Raw genomic sequence first — 25887 nt, forward strand, 5'->3', positions numbered from 1 at the left:
AGTGAACTGGGGTTTTTGTTTGTTTGTTTTTTAAATTTCTTCCCACCCCCCTTTTAGCTTTTATTTATTTATTTATTTATTTTAAAAATTATTTTTATTCAGCATGTCACAGGGGTACAAATGTTTAGGTTATATATATTGCCTATGTCCCACTTGCGTCAGAGCTTCAAGCAGACTGTTGATTAAAGTCTTTCAGATGTTACCAAACTACTCCTAGAATGTGATTTTTAGATCACTGTACCTCACTATTAACTAGCTCTGTTTAGAGTGTAAATTTTAACATGCACACACAGATATATTACATGGGTCTGGGCTGTTGAGTTTTAAAGTAAATTATATTCAATAAATATTTGTTTTTTTCTTTTTATTCAAATGTTAATAATGAGACAGACTAAGCAAAGCCAGTGCCTACACTTTAGTTTTTAATATCCCCACTTTAAAATGGTCTTATTTTTATATTCACAGAAGGGATCATTTTGTCACAACTCATTCTGTGTCCCCAATATTTTATCTCAAAAACTAAAAAGTCAACTTACTTAAATTGTTTCTAATTTACTATTACAACAAACATACCACTTAATATTAATATTGTTGTGCATCTTTTTTTTATATTTAAAATATTTTCCCTAGACTACCTGGTGAAAGGCAGTCTACACGTCTTAAGGCTCTCAATAAAAAATGTCAAACTGCCATTCAGGAGAGTTTGCACCAATTTATATGTCTAAAGAGAAAACTGTTGGCTTATCTAACAGAATAGTTGACAGCATAAGATACTATAATTACTAAAAACCATTTGCAAATTTGACAGGATCACTTCATAATTTATGACAACTCAGCATATTTTATTTAATAACTTAATTTCAGGGCTATTCAGCTGCTTGAAAAGGAAGCTTTTATTTGTTCTTTGAATGCACTTAGAATTTTGACTGTTTGTTTTTTTATCAGCCAACAAGTGAAACCCCTGAAAATATGGATCTGGAGAATCAGACAGTGGTGACTGAGTTTTATTTCTCTGATTTCCCTCAATTTAAAAATGGCAGCCTCTTGTACTTCATTCCTTTGCTCCTTATTTATATGTTTATTGTTGTTGGAAATTTCACGATCTTCTTTGCTGTCCAGCTGGACACCCGTCTCCACAATCCCATGTACTATTTTTTCAGCATCTTCTCCTTTCTGGAGATTTGGTACACCACAGCGACCATCCCCAAGATGCTCTCCAACCTGATCAGTGAACAGAAAACCATTTCTTTCTTTGGTTGCCTCCTGCAGATATATTTTTTCCACTCACTGGGGGTCACAGAAGGCCTAATCGTCACAGTGATGGCCATTGATAGGTATGTCGCCATCTGCAACCCCCTCGGCTATGCAATCGTTATGACACCTCGGCTGTGCATCCAGGTCTCCACTGGCTCTTGCATCTGTGGCTTTCTTATGTTACTACCAGAGATTGTGTGGATTTCTATTCTTCCCTTCTGTGGCCCCAACCAGATCCACCAACTCTTCTGTGACTTTGAACCTGTGCTGCGTTTGGCCTGTACAGACACGTCCATGATTCTGATTGAAGATGTGATCCATGCTATTTCCATCCTGGCCTCTGTCTCTACCATCACCCTTTCCTATTTAAGAATCATCAGCGTGATCCTGAGGATTCCCTCTGGTCAGAGCTGTCAGAAGGCATTCTCCACTTGTGCAGCCCACATTACAATTTTCTTGCTGTTTTTTGGCAGTGTGGCATTCATGTACCTACGCTTCTCTGTCACCTTCCCCCTACAACTGGACAAGGCCATTGCTCTGATGTTTTCTGTCCTTGCCCCACTTTTCAACCCAATAATCTACAGTCTGAGAAATAAAGACATGAAAGATGCCATCAAGAAAATCCTCTGTTCTCAAAAAATGTTCAATGTCTCTGGTAGCTAATGGAGTTTGCACACATCTGTTCAAAGAAATCTTGTCATCTCCATCAGTTTAAAATAATAACAAGTCGGTTTCCAAAATTATTGTGCACATTTTTTTTTCACGTTGCTGATTTGGTGTACTTTCCAATTTTCTAATGTGAGAACTGTTATTTGATCTGATAGAGGAAGTCTTCTGCAGATTTACTTTTTATCATTGAAAGATTATAATGGAATATTTTCTTCACTTCATAATTCCAAATAATGTGGTATCGTCTTCTCTAAATCAATAGAAAATACTGGCCTAAACAACTATTGTATTTATTACTTGCACATTTAAATGTTTGCCTTATATACACTTTCATTCTAAATGTACAATATCCTTAGGTCATTTATTAATTTTTTCATTTTAAGAACATTAATGAGATGCAAAGCAGTGAGGTGATTTTGGCTTGGGAAAGAAGCCTGACTCCCTAACATGTAGCCAAGAGACCTTTTAACACTCCTTAGATTGTCTTTTGATATGTTACAATGATAATGCAGCGCATATAGTCACTGACTTTGCAATGTTGATGTAATGCAGTCATTATTAACCCTTTTTTGGGTTAATCTCAAATTGTTTGGAAGATTTCAAACATTCTTGGGTGCTTGAAGATTAAATAGATATATAATAGGTAGGCTTGGGACCAAAAAACTTAAATACACAAATTATACAAAGATATACAGTAACATCTTGGTATTTTATTATGTTAATACCATTACTATTAAAAAGGTTCCATGTCATGTTATGTGTCATACCTCAACATCTTGGCTCTCATTGTTTCTTTTGCTTTGGAATGTTCCTCTCTTCCTTCTTCTCTGCTTTGGAACTTATATTCACCATTAAAAAGTTCATACACATTTCATCATCTGGGATAAATGTTTGTGCCTTCCTCTCACAAAACTGCACTAGCAGTTTTAGAGGCTGAGTGAATTGAACTAGGAAAATAATTTTGCTCAGCTTCTGTGGAAAGAAAAGCAAGGACATAGGGCAGCTGTCAGTGGGATCATAAAGACCAGGAGGCCAGCTAGTGGTGTGGGGAGAAGAGAAAAGGTCGAAAATGGAAACATCAGTAGTATTGGACAAAAAAAAAAAAAAAAAAAAAAGCCTCAATGAGCTGACGTCAGGCAGGTAGATAAGTCCTTGGACACACTTGAGAGCGCTGAAGTGGAAGAAAGACCTTACTCCCAACTCAGGTCCACTCTAGATCCTGTTCCCTCCCCTGCCTTAGGGACCCAGTCCTACCTTTTGTCTTCTCTTCCTCCTGTATCCTCAAATCCTCCCGTCCATTAATATGAGCTTTTTAATACCCATGACAAAAAAATTTTCCATCAAGAAAATTGTATATAAGTTTCTTTGGTTATAAAATTTAAATTTATTTGAGGTAAACATTCAGGAACTCACATCTTCTTTAATCTTTGAATTCTTACTTAAAGATCTTAGTATTCTATTTATAAATCTAATAGATTTTATCATTCATTTTCACAGATGTTTAAGAAATACTTGGTCTGATTCAAAACTTGGCAAATAAGTTCCTTTAAACTACATTTAAATATGATACACATAATTGACTACCTCAATTTTTTAACTTAATAAACAAAGCCTACTCAGGTTTTTGGAAAAAAAACCTTTATAATCTAAAAAGAAAATTATAAATATGGCTACTCCTAAATCTTTTTAAAAGTTTCAATATTGTGATTGATGATGTAAGATTTCATTTAAAAATAGCAAGCTTATAAAAATATATATAGAAAAAATCAGCCGGGCATGGTGGTACATGCCTGTAGTCCCAGCTACTTGGGAGGCTGAGACAGGAGGATCGCTTGAGCTCAGGAGTTTGAGGTTGCTGTGAGCTAGGCTGACGCCACGGCACTCACTCTAGCCTGGGCAACAAAGTGAGACTCTGTCTCAAAAAAAAAAAAAAAAAAAAAAAAAAAATAGCAAGCTTAATATCTTGAATAAATGTGTAAATTTTATTAATTATACATTTTACGTAAAAAAGTTGATTTATAAGAAAAAAGTCTAAATTAATTGCTAAATTACAAATTTAAAATTAGAATTACAAAGTCCACCTCATTTTTTAATAGGTCAAATTATCCTAAATAATACAAATACAAAAATACTAAATATATATGAGTTTCTTTTTTTTTTTTTTTTTTTAATTTATTTTTTTTTTGAGACAGAGTCTCATTTTGTTGCCCAGGCTAGAGTGAGTGCCGTGGCATCAGCCTAGCTCACAGCAACCTCAAACTCCTGGGCTCAAGCGATCCTCCTGCCTCAGCCTCCCGAGTAGCTGGGACTATAGGCATGCGCCACTATGCCCGGCTAATTTTTCTATATATATATTTTTAGTTGTCCATATAACTTCTTTCTATTTTTAGTAGAGACGGGGTCTCGCTCTTGCTCAGGCTGGTCTCGAACTCCTGACCTTGAGCGATCCACCTGCCTCGGCCTCCCAGAGTGCTAGGATTACAGGCGTGAGCCACCGCGCCCAGCCTATATGAGTTTCTTATGCAAAATATGAATAACAAGTTTTGAGTCTCTTAAATATTTGTGTAGTTAGCCCTAAATCTTACTAAGTTTAAAAGATGCTAAACCACTGAGAAAATAATAATGTGCCCTACTTCTTTACCCATGCAACAAATATTTCCTGAGGCCACTATGCCAGGCACTGTTTTAGATGCTTGAGACATACTGTATCTAACAAGATATACTGTTAGACTCTTTGATTCTGTAAAATTAAATTGTTATTAATGATAAAAAAATAATAAAAAAATGTTATAACCATAATAGTAAAATAAAACTGTTTAGGGAAAAAAAAAAAAATTCCCTGCCCTTCCTTATGCATCTTACCTTCCCTCATTTGTAAGATATTTTAAAACTACATACTAAAAATATGCAAAAAAGATTAACAAGTTCATGAAGCCATGTGTTCTGTGGGAAATAGAAAAGAAAATATACCAGAATAAAATAATTCAGAATGGTAGAGAGATCATAATTATAATAGATTAGTCAAGTTAAAACTCACTTAGAAGGTCCCACTTGAACAAAGATTTGAAGAAAATGAAAAAAGTTTGCCACGTTGGTACAAAGGGGGAAAATAATCCAGGCAACAGTGAAAGCTGGTGAACAAGCCCTAAGGTGGGGTATTTGGATTGTTTAAGGAATCATGGAGTCTGCTGTGGTGCAAATGCAGTGAGGGATGGTCCAGAAACCCAGAAGATGAGTTCAGGGAAACAAAAGACAGGTGGATCATATAGGGCCTTCAAGGCCATTGCAAGATTTAGACTTCCCTAATTTACTCTGAGAACCGAGGGAGCTGAATGAGAGTTTGGAGCGGAGGAGAGATGTTATCTGATTTAGAGTTTAACGGAATCATGCTTGCGTCTCTCTTGAGAAGACACTGAAGGGAGGTAAGGGTGGAAGCTATGGTCCTTAGGGGGGGTATTGCAATACTCCTGGTGAGAAAGGATGGTGGCTCAGATCAGGATAGAGCAATGGGGATGGAGAAACGTGGTCCAATTCTATATATAGTTTGACAGCAGGGCCAACAGAATTTCCTGACAGACTGAAAATAGAATGTGCCAGAAAGGGGGCAGTCAAGGATGTCCATCTGGAATGATGGAGTTGCCATTAACTGAGACAGAGAAGACTGCTGGATGAAGGTGTTGGGAGGAGGGATATCAGAAGGTCAGTTTTGCATATTTTAAGTTTAACTGGACTATTAGAGATCTAATAAAAATATTGATTAGGCTGTTCCATGAGTCAGATACTCAGGAGTGAAGGCAGGGATGGAGATATATGTTCAATTCATCAGCATATAATAAGTATTTAAAGCCATGTCACTGGATGTGGCTACCAAAGTTCTGAGTTTTGGAGCATGCCAACATTATAGATTTATGGAAAACAGGAGAGATCAGAAAATATGACCCACAGGGAGTGAACAGTAAGATAGAAGGAAAACCAAGTGTCCTGAAAGCCAAGTGAATAAAATACATCAAGGAGGAGGAAGTGATCAACTTTGTCAAATTCTGCTAATAGTCAAGTAACATAAGAACTGAAAATTGACAATTGGGTTTAGCCATCTGGAGATCACTATCAAAATTCATAAGAGAAGTTTCATGGAGTGGTCAAGGCAAAAGCCTGCCTGGATTAATTTAACAGAAGATCAAAAAAATTAGCAATTCCAAATATAAATGACTTTTTCATAGAATTTTATTACCAATAAAAGGAGAGAATTGGGGCAAAAAGGAGCAAGTGGGATCACTAAAACACTTTGTTGACTCTTATTCACATAAAGAATATATTTTAAATCATAACTTAGGACACATATACATATATTTACACATTCTTATCCATATTTCTAACAGAAACACATTTTTACAAAACAATATTTCACCCACTTCACATGGTACTTTTGATTTTTTCTGTTATGTTTTGTCCAGTTCTATTTTGTTAAAAATATTTTTGCAACTGATTTCACCACTCACTAATGGGTTGTGATCCTCAATTTGTAAAAAAAGAAAAAAATGAAATTATATCTTTAACTCTGTTTACCTTTGAATACAAATCTAATACACAGTTTCTATTGTTAACTTTGTATTTGTCTATGGTTTCTAATGTATTTATCATAAACTATTGCATTGTATTAAAAGCCATATTTTATTTTAAAAATATGGTAATTTGTATGTGATGAAGAAGATATACACTCTTTGACAGGGCCAATAGGATATCAAAATGGTGTAATCCTTTCTAGAGCAATTTAGCAATATAGGTAAAAAGAATTGTTAAGCATGAACATGCATTTAGAAGTAAGGGACAGAGAAGACATCTTTGATGAAGCGACATTTAAGAAGACTGAGAACGAGCCAGCCAGAAAAATGTATAAAATAAATCATTTGTGCAAATGCCATGAAGTTAGAAAGAGTTGGATGCGTTGCAAGAACCAAATGCAGGTATGTTCAGATGGGACACTATGAATAAAAGTCTTGAGAAGAAGGTAAGGGGCAAATATGCAAAATGTTATAGGTCATGCTGTGAGATAATGGTGTTTAGTCCAACCTACAAGTGAAGACATTGAAGAGATTTAGGTATGACATTATATTTTTAGAATAACATTCGTGGTGTGGTATGGATAGTAGGCTGGACGGGACCAAAAGTAGAGGTGGAAAGGATGATTTAAGAGACCTTACCAGTTATCTTTTGCTATGGAACAAACCACCCCCCAAATTAATGGCTTAACACAATCTATTTGCTTCATAATTTCATGGATTGTCTGTTTGGGCCGGAATGAAATGTGTGGTTTTTCTAGTCTTGGGTTATTTGTGTATACAGGGTCTACAAGTGATTGGCTAGAGCTGACTAAACTATGGCAACATCAGCTAAGACAATTATACTCTTGTTCGTGTGGTCTTTTATCTTCCAGAAGGCTGGTCTGAGTTTGTTCATTCAGTGACTGTTTAGGGTGTCGAGATACAAAATAAATGCTGAAGGAGTCTGGAGAACTGGCCCATAACTGCCACACAATCTCTTCTGTTACATTGTATCGGCCAAATCAAGTCACAGGGGGACTTAGGAGAAGGGAAAGAGATTCCACTTCTTGACGGGAAGAGCTGTCAATTTACCTTCAAGGAACATGGACACAGGGAAGAGTTAAGACTGTGCTATTTTCTTAGCAATATAGAGATTATTGGTATCCTCACATTATTATGCTAAAATCTACATTATGCTAAAATCTACACTGGAACCACTGGAACTAATCATGCACCTGTGGGCTAAGGTAGTGGAGAAGTGGTCTATATTTAGAACTGTGATGAAGGACTATCCTGAGCTAAGTAAACAAATTATCTAGCATTGCCTTTTGCATAGTCGATAATGTTACTGCAATGAATTGTGTCTTCCTTGGGAAAACTGAACAGGCCTTGATAAATTTTAACCCTTTCAGAGGGTATAGCAGTTAAAAAATATTTAACTCCCTAATTCTGTTGGAAGCAATTCTTCTTAAGAATGCGTATTCATCTAACCTCTTGATTCTGAGCAAATTTATCAAAGGAGGCCCATACTTTACTAAGGCTCTTGGAGTTTCTGACGTTATGTAGAACTAATGAGGAAATATCAGAGGAGGAGGTTTCTATTAATTAAGCTATGGGGAAATAGAATTGCTGCTTTTCCCTAGTTATCAGGGGAAATACCCCAGTAGAGAAATCCCCCTAAGAACCTTTAGTGTAATAGCCTTTCCTGTTGAACTGAAGGGACTTAAACTGCATAAACCCAGGAAAGGGAAGGAACCTCATTGTCTCTGATAGAGGTAAGAGGAGAATGCACATGGGTCCAAGATGTGGACTTGTTATATGCCAAGGAGACAGTGAATTGGCTAGTAGGTACAGGGAAAAGGACAATTAGCTACTGCTCCTTCTATTGACTTAAATAGTAATATTTGGGAACATATTTGAGATTGCATGAGTGGATGAATGGAATTATTCTCAGGGGGAAGGAGAAATACAGGATAAGAAATCAGTGATGATGTTGTATTTTTTCTGGAGCATGACAGGTTGAATGATTAAGACTTTTTCACAGGTAATCGTATTATTATTTTGTTTTCATACCCTCGGACTTTTTTAAGTTAATTAAGATACAAAGGACACATTTCACAGAGTGGTTTCTGGTCCCAGACAAATGCACATGAGATTATTAATAAAGAGAAGTCAGATATATCAAAAGAATCTATTACTGAAAATCGTATCCTAGGGTATTGAAAACAGAACACAATCTCTACCCAGGATCAATTTTTTATGCTTACCATCCTTTCTCTCAGTGGGATTGGATCAGCTCATTTCTCTCCTTCCAGTCTGCAACAGATAAACTTCTAATGTATATATTAATCTCTGTGGAACAGAACATTGATTTTGCCAAAACATAGGAACCCCAAATCTACTAAAAGGATGAGTACCATCACTTTGTGGAAATAAATATGGATGCTAGAAACACAATAAGACAATAACTCTGACTGCTTTAGAGGCCCCCAAAGTCTCAATTCTCTGCAGTTAGTAGTACTCATCTCTATACTGATTTAGAAATGGAGACAGTATGTAAACCTTTTCTACCCCTTTTCTTAATCCCTTTGTGTGTAGGGGTCAGGGGCTCAATAGAGTTGAGAGAGAGCATTGAGATGGCAGGTATTGGAGAAGAAATTAAAACAACAAAGAGCCAGAATGAAAGTGAGCAGGGAAGTCTTGAATTGCTTATTGTGATAATATGAGCAAAGGCTAAAATCAGAGTAAATGCCACTTCCGTGTTCCATGCTCCCCCAAGGACTGGTGCACCCGTCCGGGGTCAAGTGGATCAGTGCAGACTTGGGGGTTGTCTCATGGTGAGGGAGCCCCAAACAAAGAGCTGTAGCAGTTTGAGGAATCCTGAGGGGAGGGAAGGAAGAAAGCTAGGAGTGGAAAAGTACTGGGCTGAGTTAGAGCAGGGCAGCATGTCTTCAAGGTTTTCCCTTCGTCCCCCAGTAAGTAAGCCGCTGCAGAGGTACTTGAAGAGGACCTGGCCAAAGGCTTCAGAGAAAGAAACCTCAGATGAAGACTTTAGGGCTAGGAATATAAATATGCAAAGAGCATGACCAGCAGAGAGACCTGAATCCTTGGACCACAACTCCCTTCAGAGACTTGGTCCTGACGCAAGTATGGCAGAAGGTTTCCCCATGAGGTTGCCAGGCAAACCCTTTGTAATTGTCAGGCTTGGAAAATGACACGTAGGTCTTCACTAGGAGCTGGAGTCCTCAATTGCATCCCTTGATTTTTCAGGAATTGAGTGAGAAACACAGGCTACCCCACCACTGGCCAGAGTTAGGTCAGACTTTGAGAGGCTGTGACAAAAACCTGATAATTAGTCTAAGGGAATAATGGACCAAGCTTATGACCAAGATCATTCCAAGTAAGATGATAAGGCTCACTTGGAGGACTGAATGGAGCCATGAGTCCCAATAGTTACCAAGGAAGGAAAAGATGCTCCACAGCCCACTAGGATCAACTTTAGAGAGTCAGGAAGTATTTTTCTTCTATTTATTTTTTTATTTCAAAATATTAAGGTAGAACAAATGTTTCTGTTACATGGGTAGGTTTTATAATGCTTAAGTCAGAATCTTTTTTACCTGCCTGTGATATGAATTCAGGCAGAGAACAGCTCTGGCCAGTAAGCTGACCTGAAGGCCTTCCAGGATTCCAGCAGTGTCAGCACAGTCAAGGTACACACACAAGAAGCATCATCTCAGAGGGTACACATGGTCCCCTGAAAACAAAGAGTTAACAAGGTAAGGTACCCCAAGGTAAGACAGGAGGCAAGTGAATAGGGCCCCCAAAAGGGACTCCCATCATGGGGACTCCTGCCCTGGGCTTTCCAGTCTGGTCCAAATAATTCCATTTAGTTATTGGTTTCAGAGGGACTGTACAAGTCAGTCAATTTTAAACTCTTCTATGTTTCTGTGCCATTAGTCTATGAGTCTATCAGTCTGACAAGTGTGGATGACAGTGGCAGATATTTTGGGGGGAAAGTGTAGGAGCTGAGGCTTTCCTCTGTTATCTCAGTCAGTGTTATCAGTTTGCAGCAGCTTGGAAAGGGAGCACAGGAAGGCAGCACACCGAAGTATTATTTTGTTTTTGTTTTTGTTTGTTTATTTCCTTCTATCTTTCTGTTTTTGATGAAGGGGAAAACTTTTAAAAGAAAATCTGAAAACAAAACAAACAGAAAAACAAATATAATTAATATCCTCCCCTTCTTCCACGTCTCCCCAGGTGCCAGGTTTTTGTTTTTTTATCAATGTGTCTCATGCAGTAATCAAATATTTACATTTCAAAAACAATTACCCCCTTTTTTATGTGATATGGAGCTTGGAGAGTCCATCTTATGGCCCATGACTGGGCTCCCTGATGTGCAGCTTGGGTGGGAAATTGGAGCCATTATCCTATGCAATGTGCTCGGGAAAAGTGAACAGAAAACAAAAGTGTTCTTGTAGGGTCTGGATAGGGGAACCTGAGTCAGTGGAATGTGTAGGTTTGGCCAGGCCAAACTCAGAGAAAGTGTCAGTTGCAGTCAAGATGCTGAGAAACCCTTCAAATGGGACAATGTGATTTATTGACCAAAAAGGTCCTGGCTCACTGGCTTGGGAATCTGTCTATGGGCATTTTTTTAGCCTTAGCCAGGTTCTGGCAGGTATAACAGCTTTTCAAGCACTTTTGGTGAATTCTCATGACAGTGGCAGCCCATATGTGTCGGTCCCATCTAGGGTGGTGTCTTCATTTTTATGGGCTGTCCTCTCCTGGATCACGGAGGTGCTCAGGTGCACAGCAGCTTGCTCTGGGGCAGAGGACTTTTTAGTCTCTGTGTCCAGTTGACAAGTGCAGTCTGTTCATTGGTTTATGTCCCCCTGGTGAGAATAATGACCTCTCTGGTGAGCATCCACATGGGCAACAAAAAGTGTAATGGGTGAATAACTGATATCTATCCAAATGTGTCATCCTCACAGAGGACTTGTGTATGCCAATCCTAGACTTCCCGGGGGCCCCAACAATTGGCCAGGCTAACAGAGAAAGCTCACGGATGAGGTAGGTTTACAGTATGCCATTTGCCCCACTGAAATGGTGCAAACTGCAGGAATTGTCTGAACTTGGGGGAAAAGGATGGAAGAGGTAGACAAAGCCAGTACATTAATATCAATAATATATTTAGTAGTAGGGACCATGACAACGTAGTCTTATAGGGACCTGAGGGAACCCACTCATTTTTGTGCTTGGACAAGGATCTGGATGGTGGTGACCTCAGAACAAAGAGCATTATCTATTTTCAACTCATTTTGGTGCCAGAAAATGTAGGATTCATAGGCACTTGTGAATGGGTAGCTTAAAAGCTTATGATATATACTGTATTCCTTTATTTCCCTACTGAATTTTACTGTGATACTATGAGCAAGAGGCTAAAACTGGAAAAAGTGTTGATTCTCCTCAATTTCATTTCTCCCATGAAATGGAGGTGGAGAGTAAGGGATCAGGGGAGGTGTAGGGCTTGTCTCACTGTACAGATGCAGTAGATGCAGTGTCTAGAACCATGTCACCACCACCAAAATGAAGGTAAAGAACAAGTCCACTCCTTGCAGGCCCCTTCCCAAAATTTCCTAATTGTGCCCTTCAAAATTGACACCTCCTCCCAACCCATCCTCTGGCAACCATTTTCTGTTTCTGATCCTGTGCTTTCACCTTTTCCAGAAAGTCACATAAATGGAATCATACAGTATGTAGCCTTTGACCTGAACTTCTTGTGGTTAACCTAATGTTTTTAGGATTCATCCATGTTGCATATACCAGTAGTTTATTCATTCCTATTTCAGAGTAGCATTGTACTACTACGGTACCTATCCCCTGGGCCACAGACTAATGCCAGGACCTGTTAGAAACTGGGCTGCACAGCAGGAGGTGAGCAGCAGGTGAGGAAGAAAATCTTCATGTGTATTTACAGCTGCTCCCCATCCCTTCCATCACTGCATAAACTCTGCCTCCTGTCAGATCAGGGATGACTTTAGATTTTCATAGGGGTGGAACCCTACTGTAAAGTGGGCATGCAAGGGATCTAGGTTGTGTGTTCCTTATGAGAATCTGATGCCTGATGATCTGACGTGGAGCTGAGGCAGTGATGCTAGGGATGGAGAATGGCTGCAAATACAGATTATCATTAGCAGAGAGGTTTGACTGCACAATACATGAAATGTCCTTGAATCATCTTGAAACCATCCCCCCACCCTTGGTCTGTGCAAAAATTGTTTTCCATGAAACAGGCCCCTGGTGCCAAAAAGGCTGGGGACTGCTGTTCTATTAAATTGATGTATCAGTTTGCTTAGCCATTTATCAGTTGGATGCTATTTAGGTTGTTTCCAGTTTTACGAATAAAGCTACTATAAGTATTTGATTACAGGTTTTGGAGTGAATATAAGCTTTCATTTCTCTCAAGTAGATGCCTAGGAGTGGGATTGCTGGATCAATACCAATCATATGTTTAACTTTATAAGAAATAGGTAAACTTTTTCCCACAGTGGCTATAACATTTTTCATTCTCACCAGCAATGTATATGAGATCCAGTTGCTCCACATTCTGTCTAGGAATTAGTATTATCAGGTGTTCTTTTTCTTTCTATAAAAAAAGGTAGTGGCATTTTTATAGATGTATAGCAGTTATGTATCTCATTGTGGTTTTAACTTGCACTTCCCTAATGACCAGTGGTGTTGATGTTGAACACATTTTTTATGAACTAATTTGACATCTACATGTCCTTTTGGTGAAATGTCTGTTCAGATTCTTTGCTAATTTCTAAAAGAGTGTGTTGTTTACTTTCTTATTGTTGAGTTTTGGGGTTTTATGTATTTTGGATATGTTTTTTGTCAGATATGTGTTTTGCAAATATTTTCTCCCAGTACGGCTTTTCTATTCCTTCTCTTAACATTTTAGTTTGTACAGTAAAACTTTTCAACTTTGGTGAAGTTCAATTTATCAATTGTTATTTCTTTTCTGGATCATGCTTTTGGTATTATAACTGCTAAACTTGTCTAACTAAAAGTCATAGAGTTAAAAAAAAAAAGTCATAGAGTTGTTCTTTCTGTTTTCTTCTAGATGTTTTAAAGGGTTTTTTTGTTTTACATTTTTATCTATGATCCACTTTGTGTTAATTTTTCATATGGTGCAACATTTTTAATCATATTTATGTCCACTTGTTCAAGTACCATTTGCTAAAGTACTTTCTTTTCTCTCTTGCATTGCTTGGCCATGTTCATGGGTATCTATTTCTATACTCTCTATTTGGTTACATTTTTTATGTGTCTCTTCTTTTGACAATACTTCACTATCTTGATTTCTTTAGCTGTATTGGGAGTCTTGAAATCACTTAGTGTGATTCTTTCAGTTTTGTTCTCCTTTTTAAAAATCTTGCCTTGTCCTTTTCCTTTTTCCTTTGGCTTTTCATATAAATTTCTGAATCCTCCTGTCAATAACTCTGAAACAAAAACAAGAAAAAAACCTTCTGGAATTTTGATTAAGGTTGCATTGATTAGTCAGCTTGTGGAGAAGTGGCATCTTTACATTATTGAATCTTCCTATTCGTGAGCACAGTATCTTTCCACTTAACTGTCATTGTTAATTTCTCTCATCAGTGTTTTAAAATTTACAGCACCTGGATTCTGCAATATATTTTGTTATATTTATGGCTATTCATTTTGATGTTATTGTATCATACTGCTTGTAAATTTTACTTTCCAGTTGTTCATTCTTAGCGTATGAAATATATATAGCAATTGATTTTTATATGTTGGCCTTTTGGCCTCTAATCTTCTTTCACTGCCTCACATTATCTCAGCCTGTAATCCATTCTACTCAACGTAACCAGAGTCACCTTTCAAAATCCAAAGCTTTGTCAAATACAGTTTGCTTATGCTTATGCTCAAAGGAAATAGATTATAGACTGACCCACAATAAAGAATCAACAACTGTTTGTTAAATGAACTAGTAATAACTTGTAACTGAGAAATTGGTTTTTATTACTAGGCCATTCAATAACCCCTAGATTATTTTGGCTTTTAAGGTCACTATCCTATCTGTAATCTACATGTATTCTTTTATTCTCAGTAGACAAAATGAGAATAGTCCATTCTTTGACTCATCTTTTACAGTTGAAACTAAAATAAGATCATGTGTTCATATATTATTATTCTTTTCTCCTACAGGATAATCCAATTTATAAGATAATTAAGATGAATATATACCTTAAAACATCATGTTGTACATGATAAATACATAGGCAATTTTATCTATAAATTTAAAATAAAATAAAAAGATACAGAAGATAATTACATATCTAAGAGTATGCATAAAGATCCAGTCTTTGGTCCTGGATTCTGTGTGTCTTGGATATACTCAATTTCAAACTTGCTTTTTAGGTTAGAGATGATTTTTCATCTTTTTAATTTGTTGCTGATTTGCTCTGCTAATAGATTACTACAAGTAAATTATTTTCTCTTTAAACAGTGTTTAAAGTGAGCTTCAGATGATAACAAGCCTTAATAGGTTGGTTTTGTATCATTTGTTTGTTATCTTCATTTTGTTTTGTTTTGTTTAATGTTCATCCTCTGTGTTAAATCCCTCTTCTCTAGTAAGTACTTTCCTTGGAGAAAAGCCAAAAGAATTTTTCTTATCAGTACCCATACTGCATCAACAAATTTAAGGTCTTATTTGAAACTATCAATACTCATATCATTACTTCTTGCCAACCCACCTTATAATGTAACAAAAGATTATTTCTATTAGGTCCTCAGAATGATTCCTATACCCTTTTTCTCGGTCAATTATTCATTAATAACCAGCTTGGAGTAAGTGGGACCAACAAATTAATTTTGTGGCATTCAGTTTCATTAACCAGAATTATATGTTTCAAATAATAAGCATATTGAAAAATTTGTGAATTGCCTATTAGATTCATAAACTTTCTCATAACCTTCTTTAGCAACATGTTTTATAATCGACATAATATCAGGGAACTAGTAAACATGAATGTTTCAGCAGTCTGGTACTAAGAGAAAAAAGTTGAAACTAACTTGGAAAGATTATTTCCAAAAGTAAAACCATTGAAAGAACCAGTAAGGGATAAAGATACACACAGATGTGTGTGTGTATGTGTGTATACGTATGCATATCCATGTACCAGATATTCCATAAACAACAAATAAATCAATGACAACTGATATCTGTAAAGAAATAACATTTTTCTGTTTGCATGCTCCTATTTTGTGAAAGTCTGAGGGATTAGCATGTCTACAGCCAACATGTCCAAATTATCTGTAGGATAATTTGCACTTGATCAACAAGCACTTGATTTTTCAGGAACTGTCAAAGTCACATTAATATTTGTCAAACTTAGTCAATATAAACTGGTTCTTGATATAATTTGTTCTAGATACATATTTTGTTCTGTAATGAGAGCTTTGAAAAATACCAAAATGTGCCAAATATTTATAATTGGCTCCATTTATGTTTCAAATACCTCACTTTAATGTGTGAATTCAAATATAATTTCTCAGTAAAATTACATAAAGTTTGAAAGTAATTTAATTATGAATAATTGTTTTTATTTCATCTTATTATGGGGGATACAGAATTTCAGGTTACATACGTTGCTCATGTACCGCCTGTCCCCCCAAGTCAAAGCTCCAGGCGTGTCCGTTCCCCAGACAGTGCGTATTGCACTCATCATGTAGGTATATACACATCCCCTCCTCCCACCCCCCCTCCCCAAGTCAGCACCTTCAAGCGTGACCATTCCCCAAACGGTGCGCAATGCACTCATTATGTAGGCATACACCCATCCCCTGCCCCCATCCCCCACCTCAGTCTGATATCAGATTGGTATCGTTCCTAGATGTGAATTTAGGTGATGATCAGGGAAACCAATTTTCTAGTGAGCACATGTGATGCTTGTTTTTCCATTCTTGGGATACTTCACTTAATATAATGGGTTCCAACTCTCTCCAGGAGAACCATAGAGATGTCGTATCTCCGTTATTTCTTATAACTGAGTAATATTCCATGGTATACATACACCACAGTTTACTAATCCATTCATGTATTGATGGGCATTTGGGTTGTTTCCACATCTTTGCAATTGTGAATTGTGCTGCTATAAACATTTGGGTACATGTGTCTTTGTTAAAGAATGACCTTTTTTCCTTTGGATATATGCCCAATAATGGGATTGCTGGATCAAATGGTAGGTCTACTTGAATCTGTTTAAGATATCTCCATAATGTTTCCCACAGGGGTTGAACTAGTTTGCAGTCCCACCAGCAGTGTATGAGTGTTCCTGTCTCTCTACATCCACGCCAACATGTGCTGTTTTGGGATTTTTTTGATAAAGGCCATTCTCACTGGTGTTAAGTGATATCTCATTGTGGTTTTGATTTGCATTTTCCTAGTGATTAGGGATGTTGAGCATTTTTTCATGTTTGTTAGCCATTCTTATATCTTCTTTTGAGAAATTTCTATTCATGTCATTTGCCCACTTTTTGATAGGGTTGTTTGATTTTTTTCTTGCTGATTTTCCTGAGTTCTAAATAGATTCTTATTATCAGTCCTTTATCTGATGTGTACTATGCAAAAATTTTTTCCCATTCTGTAGGTGGTATGTTTATTCTCGTGACTGTTTCTTTGGCTGTGCAGAAGCTTTTTAATTTAATCATGTTCCATTCATTTATTTTTGTTGTTGCTGTGATTGCCTTAGGGGTCTTCTTCATAAATTCTTTGCCTAGGCCAATGTCTGTAAGAGTCTTTCCTACATTTTCTCCTAGAATTCTAATCGTTTCACACCTAAGGTTTAAGTCTGTTATCCACCGTGATTTGATTTTTGTGAGAGGTGAAAGCTGTGGTTCCTGTTTCAGTCTTCTACATGTGGCTAACCAATTCTCCCAGCACCACTTATTGAATAGGGATTCTTGTCCCCAGAGTATGTTCTTTCCTGCTTTGTCAAAAATTAGGTGTCTATATAAGGATGGTTTTATATTTGGATTTTCTGTTGTGTTCCAGTGGTCTGTGTCCCTGCACTTGTGCCAGTACCAGGCTGTTTTAAGAACAATAGCCTTGTAGTATAGTTTTAAGTCTGGCAAATTAATACCTCCCATTTTGTTTTTATTGCTTAAAATTGCTTTTGCTATACGGGGTCTTCTCTGATTCCATACAAAGTGTATAATTATTTTCTCTACTACTGTGAAGAATGATGTTGGTAATTTAATAGGGATTGCATTGAATCTGTAAATCACTTTGGGTAGTACAGACATTTTAACAATGTTGATTCTTCCGATCCACGAGCATGGTATAGTTTTCCACCTATTTGCAAGTTCTGCTATTTCTTTTCTCAGTGTTTCATAGTTTTCCTTATAGAGGTCCTTTACCTCTTTAGTTAGATATATTCCTAGATATTTTATTTTCTTTGTTGCTATTTTGAAGGGTATTGAGTCTTTAATTTGGTTTTCTGATTGACTGTTATTGGCATATATAAATGCCTCTGATTTGTGTATATTGATTTTGTAGCCTGAGACTTTGCTGTATTCGTTAATCAATTCCAGGAGTCTCATGGTTGAATCCTGGGGGTTTTCCAGATATAACATCATATCATCAGCAAAAAGTGAGAGTTTGATCTCTTCCTTCCCTATTTGGACTCCCTTGATTCTGCTCTCTTGCCTGATTGCTCTCGCAAGGACTTCCAATACTATGTTGAAAAGTAATGGGGACAGTGGGCAGCCCTGTCTGGTTCCAGTTCTAAGTGGGAATGCTTTCAATTTTTCTCCATTCAGTATGATGTTGGCTGTGGGTTTGTCATATATGGCTTGTATCATTTTTAGGTAGGTTCCATCTATGCCTATTTTGTTAAGTGTTCTTATCATAAAAGGGTGTTGAATTTTGTCAAATGCTTTTTCTGCATCTATTGAGAGGATTATATGGTTTTTGTTTTTGCTTCTATTTATGTGGTGTAATTATGAGTAATTTTTAAAATAGAACAGGAAAAATTTTTGCTGGGGAAGTGCTGACATACAGCATAAGCAAGTGTTCTTAGTTAATTTTTTGATTAGTTCATTTTTAAATGGTTGTATGTTGCCCCCAAACAGATTTTATTTTTCAGACTTCCTTTGTGTTTGATAATAAATATTTCTCCTTGACAGATCTGCAATCTGTTAGGACACTTTTCTGAATTACCTGTAGAGTAAAACCTGAATGCAACTGATAAGTTTCTTTGCACTACTTTTAGAGGTAGCATCTTCATACTCCATGCAACTTTCAAGGAACATGGTAGCAAGAGCCCTCAATTGTGCTACAATCCTACATTTTGGCTCTTACCTTCTCATGATGATGGTCTTTGTCAGGACAAAAACAATCTGAGTAGAGAGACTTAGATATTTATCAAGAATCTCTGCTTCTTTTCAGTCTGTCTCATGGACTGACACTATAGGAGCCTGATTAAAAAGACACAAAATCTGGCACTGCTAAATTTCTCCCTTGTCCTTTCTTTCCGTGCTGCTCAATTTCTATTAGCTTATTCTTTTTCTACTGCAACGAATAGTTTCCTACCAAGGCTACACCTTGATATTTGTGTCTGAAAATTTTACCCTCTTCTTTATCTGCGTTTGATATTACACTGTGGTGTGATCAAGGAGCAGAACTGGAAACTGGGAACATTCAGGAAAACACAGAATACAACTTTACAATAATTACATAGATGAGAAGCAAAAGTTTTGTCTAATTTTTAGTTAAGAACTGTTAGAAGATTTATCTGGTATGTGATTCAGAACTATTTTGCCAATTACTATAAAGGACAATTATTATTACTCTACAAGCTTATTTTAATTTATATCATTATAAATATGGCATTCTTGATATCTTATTTTCTTCTTATTTGTATCCTTTTTAGAATATGAGCTTCAGGAATATAGGGATACTTTCTTCACTGCTGAATTCAGCAAACTCACAGCTGTGTTTGCCACATAGTAGGCACTAAATGAATATTGAAATAATCTATGAACAAAGAGAAATACATTATTTACCTAAAGCATATTTTTCATTTGATTCTTATGTGAGCTAATACATTTCACTTTTTCAATTTTGTCTAGGAAGTGAGCTGTGTCTTTCCACCCAGAGCAGTTAAGGTTGCTGAGACCATGGTGAGAAGTAACCAAACTACTACAGTGACAGAGTTTGTCTTCTCTGGATTCCCCCAGTTTGAAGACGGTAGCCTCCTCTTCTTCATCCCTTTGTTCATTATCTACATATTCATTGCTGTTGGGAATCTCATTGTGTTTTTTGCAGTCAGGATGGACACCCATCTCCACAATCCCATGTATAATTTCATCAGCATTTTTTCATTTCTGGAGATCTGGTACACCACTGCCACAATTCCCAAAATGCTCTCTAACCTCATCAGTAAGCAGAGGACCATCTCCATGATTGGCTGCCTCTTGCAGATGTACTTCTTTTATTCCCTGGGAAATTCAGAGGGGATTTTGCTGACCACCATGGCTATTGACAGGTATGTTGCCATCTGTAACCCTCTGCGCTATCCAACCCTCATGACCCCTTGGCTCTGTGCTCAGCTCTCTGCAGGCTCCTGCGTCTTTGGCTTTCTTGTGTTGCTTCCAGAGATTGCCTGGATTTCCACACTGCCCTTCTGTGGACCCAATCAGATCCATCAGATATTCTGTGACTTTGAACCTGTGCTGCGCTTGGCCTGTACAGACACATCCCTGATTCTGATTGAGGATGTGATCCATGCGGTGGCTATCATCTTCTCTGTCCTGATTATTGCCCTCTCTTATATCAGAATTATTACTGTGATCCTGAGGATCCCCTCTGTTGAAGGTCGCCAGAAGGCCTTTTCTATTTGTGCAGCCCATCTTGCTGTTTTTCTGATGTTCTATGGCAGTGTGTCCCTCATGTACCTGCGTTTCTCTGCCACATTCCCACCATTTTTGGACACAGCCATTGCACTGATGTTTGCAGTTCTTGCTCCCTTTTTCAATCCTATCATCTATAGTTTGAGAAATAAGGACATGAAGATTGCAATTAAGAAGCTTCTATGCCCTCAGAAGATGTTTACTGTATCTGTAGGTTAATGCTAGATTATAGGTACATTTCACTGTGGATGTTACTCTTACAAGCTAAACCATAAAAGTAACACACAACTCATTTACTTTCACACAGATACTTTGTGTCCTTTATCCCGGTTCTTCACGTGTACCTGTTTATTCTGTACATGCATGTTTAATTAAGATAGCAAGGACTACTAGTCTAGACTTTCACAGATGGGTAAAATATAGAAAGGAAATATATGTTTAAGCCAATAAAATGTTTTAAGAACTTTAATTTTAGAATTTTTATATAAATATTATTTAAGCATTATATAAGCATTCAAATCAACTATAGATTATAAAACGTAGTGGTTAAGAGAATAAGATCTGTAAAAGCGGTTAAGGTTTATATTTCAGTGACACCACATACTTGTGACTTTGAACAAGTTACTATTAATTTATCTACATCTTAGTTTTACCATCTCAGTGTAAAAGTAATATATTTTAAAAGTAGAACTTTATATGTTATAATGAATATTAAATGAGTTACTCTATGCAAGTGCTTAGAATACTGCATAACACAGAGCAAGTGAAAAATAATATTAGCTGTTAATATTACTTGAACTACTAATATTTGTTTTTTTTTATTTTATTTTTTTTTTTCAATTTAATTTTACAGAATCAAAGAGTCTAACAGTATATCTTGTTAGATACAGTATGACCTCATAATGTATACATTATTTCTTGTACAATGATATGAAATAATATGGGAAATATTCATGATAAATTATTAAGTGAACAGTGCAAGTTAAAAACAATAGTTTCATATTTTTTTCCCCACCCCCCCTTTCCCGAGTCAGCACCTTCAAGTGTAACCACTCCCCAAACGGTGCGCAATGCACTCATTGTGTAGGCATACTCCCCATCCCCTCCCCCACCCCCCACCTCAGTCTGATGTCCAATTGGTGTCATTCCCAGATTTGTATTTAGGTGATGATCAGGGAAACCAATTTTCTGGTGAGTACATGTGATGCTTGTTTTTCCATTCTTGGGATACTTCACTTAATATAATGGGTTCCAACTCTCTCCAGGAGAACCATAGACATGTCGTATCTTCATCATTCCTTATAGCTGAGTAATATTCCATGGTATACATATACCACAGTTTACTAATCCAATCATGTGTTGATGGGCATTTGGGTTGTTTCCACATCTTTGCTATTGTGAATTGTGCTGCTATAAACATTTGGGTACACGTGCCTTTGTTACAGAATGATCTTTTTTCCTTTGGGTATATGCCCAGTAATGGGATTGCTGGGTCAAATGGCAGGTCTACTTGAATCTGTTTAAGATACCTCCATAATGCTTTCCACAGGGGTTGCACTAGTTTGCAGTCCCACCAACAGTGTATTAGTGTTCCTGTCTCTCCACACCCACGCCAACATGTGTTGTTTTGGGTTTTTTTGATAAAGGCCATTCTCACTGGGGTTAAGTGATATCTCATTGTGGTTTTGATTTGCATTTCCCTGATGATTAGAGATGTTGAACACTTTTTCATATGTTTGTTAGCCATTTTTATATCTTCTTTTGAAAAATTTCTATTCATGTCCTTTGCCCACTTTTTGATAGGGTTGCTTGATTTTTTCTTGCTGATTTTCCTGAGTTCTAAATAGATTCTTGCTATCAGTCCTTTATCTGATGTGTAGTATGCAAAAATTTTTTCCCATTCTGTAGGTGGTCTGTTTATTCTCTGGACTGTTTCTTTGGCTGTGCAGAAGCTTTTTAATTTAATCATGTCCCATTCATTTATTTTTGTTGCTGCTGTGATTGCCTTGGGGGTCTTCTTCATAAATTCTTTGCCTAGGCCAATGTCTGTAAGAGTCTTTCCTACATTTTCTTCTAGAATTCTGATTGTATCACGCCTAAGGTTTAAGTCTGTTATCCACCGTGATTTGATTTTTGTGAGAGGTGAAAGCTGTGGGTCCTGTTGATGTTTCCAAGAATGTTACAAAGAGTGATATATTAAAAACAAATACATGCAGAATAATAGCTATGATTATCATCTATAATATTTTTGTTACATTTTTGGGGGGCCAAGTAGAAGTCAATTTTCATTTTATGGTGACCATTTTGATTAAATTCATCCAATTGGGTTGAACTAAATTATTTGGCTAATAGTAGTCTCAAACATATTCAGAAGTGGTAGAGAGATAGATATATATCTCTCTCTCTATATGGAGATGTATACTATTTTGAAATACATTATCCTTGCTTTTATTTTTCTTTCCTTTTAAATGTGTTTAATACATTGCTACTAGAAATTAATTTTCTAAAATTCAAGTTTAGATTTCTGTATTAAAATAGCAGTTTAAATTTACATATTTAAATTTTTCTCCAGCAAAATTGAATGGGAATAAAAAAGTCAGAACTTGATAACTGCTAGATGTCCTAAGCAGTGAAAGGTGTTAAGAATATAATAATAAAGAGTGAAGTATGTACAATATTATCTAAGGACCTTTATAATGGTTATTTTGATACTCTGAAATATCACATCTCACATTCCTTTCCAGAAAAGAAAAAAGTTTCTGTTTGGCTAAAGTATTTAAAGCATCAATTGAGTTTGTATATTGAGTAGTCTGGCAATGTTCAAAGATATACATTTTAAAAATTAGCAGCAACAAACCAAAACACAAAATAAAATAAAACCCAAATATTAGTAATCCTGAGGGGAAAAAAAAGAGTACCCAATTGACTCCCAAAGTTCAAACAGTTCCTTAAACACAATGAGTTTTCACTTGATTCCAGTGAGAATGGCTTTTATCAAAAAGTCACAAAATAATAAATGTTCGTGTGGATGTGGAGAGATAGGAACACTCATACACTGCTGGTGGGACTGCAAACTAGTACAACCTCTGTGGAAAGTAATATGGAGATACCTCAAAGAGCTACAAGTAGAATAACCATTTGATCCAGCAATCCCATTACTGGGCATCTACCAAAAGGAAAAAAAGGCATTCTATAAAAAAGACATCTGCACTATCATGTTTATAGCAGCACAATTCACAATTGCAAAGATGTGGAAACAACCCAAGTGCCCAGAAATACATGAGTGGATTAATAAAGGGTGGCATATGTATACCATGGAGTTCTACTCAGCTATAAGAAACAATGATGATATAGCACCTCTTGTATTATCCTGGATAGAGCTGGAACCCATTCTACTAAGTGAAGTACAAAGAGAATGGAAAAACAAGCACTACATGTAGTCAACATCAAATTGGTATTAACTGATAAACACTTAAGTGCATATATAGTAACAACATTCATCTGGTGTTGGGTAGATGGGAGTAGGGAGGAGGGGATGGGTATATACACACGTAATGGGTGCGATGTGGGTGTGCACAGTCTGGGGGGGGGACAGGCTTGAAGCTCTGACTTGGGTGGTGCAAGGGCAATATATGTAACCTAAACATTTGTACCAATATAATATGCTGAAATAAAAATAAATAAATAAAAAGAAAATTTAGATTTTTTCTAATTACTTCTTTTTTTCTATTTATTTATTTCATCTTATTATGGGGGATACAGAATTTCAGGTTACATACATTGCCCATGTACCGCCTGTCCCCCCAAGTCAAAGCTCCAGGCATGTCCGTTCCCAGACAGTGCGCATTGCACCCATCGTGTAGGTATATATCCCTCCCCTCCCCACCCCTCCTTCCCGTGTCAGCACCTTCAAACGTGGCCATTCCCCAAACGGTGCGCAATGCACTCATTATGTAGGCATACACCCATCCCCTCCCCCCTCCCCCCACCTCAGACTGATATCCGATTGGTATCGTTCCCAGATGTGTATTTAGGTGATGATCAGGGAAACTAATTTTCTGGTGAGTACATGTGATGCTTGTTTTTCCATTCTTGGGATACTTCACTTAATAGAATAGGCTCCAACTCTCTCCAGGAGAACCATAGAGATGTAGTATCTTCATTATTTCTTATAGCTGAGTAATATTCCATGGTATACATATACCACAGCTTACTAATCCAATCATGTATTGATGGGCATTTGGGTTGCTTCCACATCTTTGCAATTGTAAATTGTGCTGCTATAAACATTTGGGTACATGTGTCTTTGTTATAGAATGACCTTTTTTCCTTTGGATATATGCCCAATAATGGGATTGCTGGATCAAATGGTAGGTCTACTTGAATCTGTTTAAGATACCTCCATAATGCTTTCCACAGGGGTTGCACTAGTTTGCAGTCCCACCAGCAGTGTATGAGTGTTCCTGTCTCTCCACATCCACGCCAACATGTGCTGTTTTGGGATTTTTTGATAAAGGCCATTCTCACTGGTGTTAAGTGATATCTCATTGTGGTTTTGATTTACATTTTCCTAATGATTAGGGATGTTGAGCATTTTTTCATATGTTTGTTAGCCATTCTTATATCTTCTTTTGAGAAATTTCTATTCATGTCATTTGCCCACTTTTTGATAGGGTTGTTTGATTTTTTCTTGCTGATTTTCCTGAGTTCTAAATAGATTCTTGTTATCAGCCCGTTATCCTTCTATAGGGGCCCCACCCTTGTGTAAACACTGAGTACTTCTCCAGATGCGAGAGTGTGGAGCCTGCTCCCTGGGGACATTGGGCCAGGGCAGACTTTTGCCCGTGAGAGCTGCAGCAGCTGGGGCGCTGAGTGAGCGAGGGCACCGTCCACTCCCCATAGCTAGTATCCTTCCTGCAGAAAGAGACAGAAACCACCCCTATAGAGGAAGAACAAAAGGGAAACAAACAAGAATTTCGGTCTGCTACTAGTGCGGACCCTGCCTGCCTACTGAAAGGCAACAACACAGTGCCCTAACTCACCAAAGCGGTATTGGATCTCTCCAATCCTCTAGGGTGGGACCCACCAGAAGCAGCCCCCCAAGTGAAAGAGAAAAAACTCTAAACAATACAAAACAGTCTCCCCCTCTTGACAAAAGAAGCAACATACCTAGACTGCTTCACAGCCTAAGAACAGAGTACAAAGAGTGCTGTTAACCAGATTAAATCTGTAAGAAAAGATCCAATGATAAATCTAGATGGGAAGGGCCCAGCGAAAAAACACGGGGAGCACAAAGAATCAACTGGAAATCTCACCCCCAAAGAGAAATACCACCTCTCAATGATTTCACACAAACCAGACTCAAAATACCAACATGTTACAGGAAGAATTTCAATTATGGATTATAAACAAGCTGAATAATATACAAGAAACAATGGATAACCAACACAAAGAGACCACAAAAAAAAAAAAAATACAGGATTTGGAAGAA

General features: G+C 37.1%; 2 protein-coding genes across 2 annotated transcripts; both read left to right on the forward strand.

Moving 5' to 3' along the window:
* The first annotated feature begins 969 nt into the window (after positions 1–969).
* On the forward strand, positions 970–1917 carry LOC138390333 (olfactory receptor 6K3-like). The gene has a single exon (XM_069479208.1). The coding sequence runs from the start codon at positions 970–972 to the stop codon at positions 1915–1917; it is 948 nt and encodes a 315-aa protein (XP_069335309.1).
* A 4814-nt stretch (positions 1918–6731) lies between these two features.
* On the forward strand, positions 6732–20615 carry LOC138390334 (olfactory receptor 6K3-like). The gene is made up of 3 exons (XM_069479209.1): positions 6732–6887; positions 19617–19667; positions 19725–20615. The coding sequence occupies exons 1-3, from the start codon at positions 6732–6734 to the stop codon at positions 20613–20615; spliced, it is 1098 nt and encodes a 365-aa protein (XP_069335310.1).
* Positions 20616–25887: the final 5272 nt, after the last annotated feature.

This window comes from Eulemur rufifrons, chromosome 8 (assembly GCF_041146395.1).
Source record: "Eulemur rufifrons isolate Redbay chromosome 8, OSU_ERuf_1, whole genome shotgun sequence".
Classification (NCBI taxonomy): Eukaryota; Metazoa; Chordata; class Mammalia; order Primates; family Lemuridae; genus Eulemur; species Eulemur rufifrons.

Excerpts from the sequence above, each read along its gene's own strand:
- LOC138390334 (XM_069479209.1), top strand. The coding sequence starts at position 6,732 with ATGCATTTAGAAGTAAGGGACAGAGAAGACATCTTTGATGAAGCGACA. Across the intron at positions 6,888-19,616 it reads GTTGCAAGAACCAAATGCAG|GAAGTGAGCTGTGTCTTTCC; the intron begins GTATGTTCAGAT and ends AATTTTGTCTAG. Across the intron at positions 19,668-19,724 it reads TTAAGGTTGCTGAGACCATG|TTTGAAGACGGTAGCCTCCT; the intron begins GTGAGAAGTAAC and ends GGATTCCCCCAG.
- LOC138390333 (XM_069479208.1), top strand. The coding sequence starts at position 970 with ATGGATCTGGAGAATCAGACAGTGGTGACTGAGTTTTATTTCTCTGAT.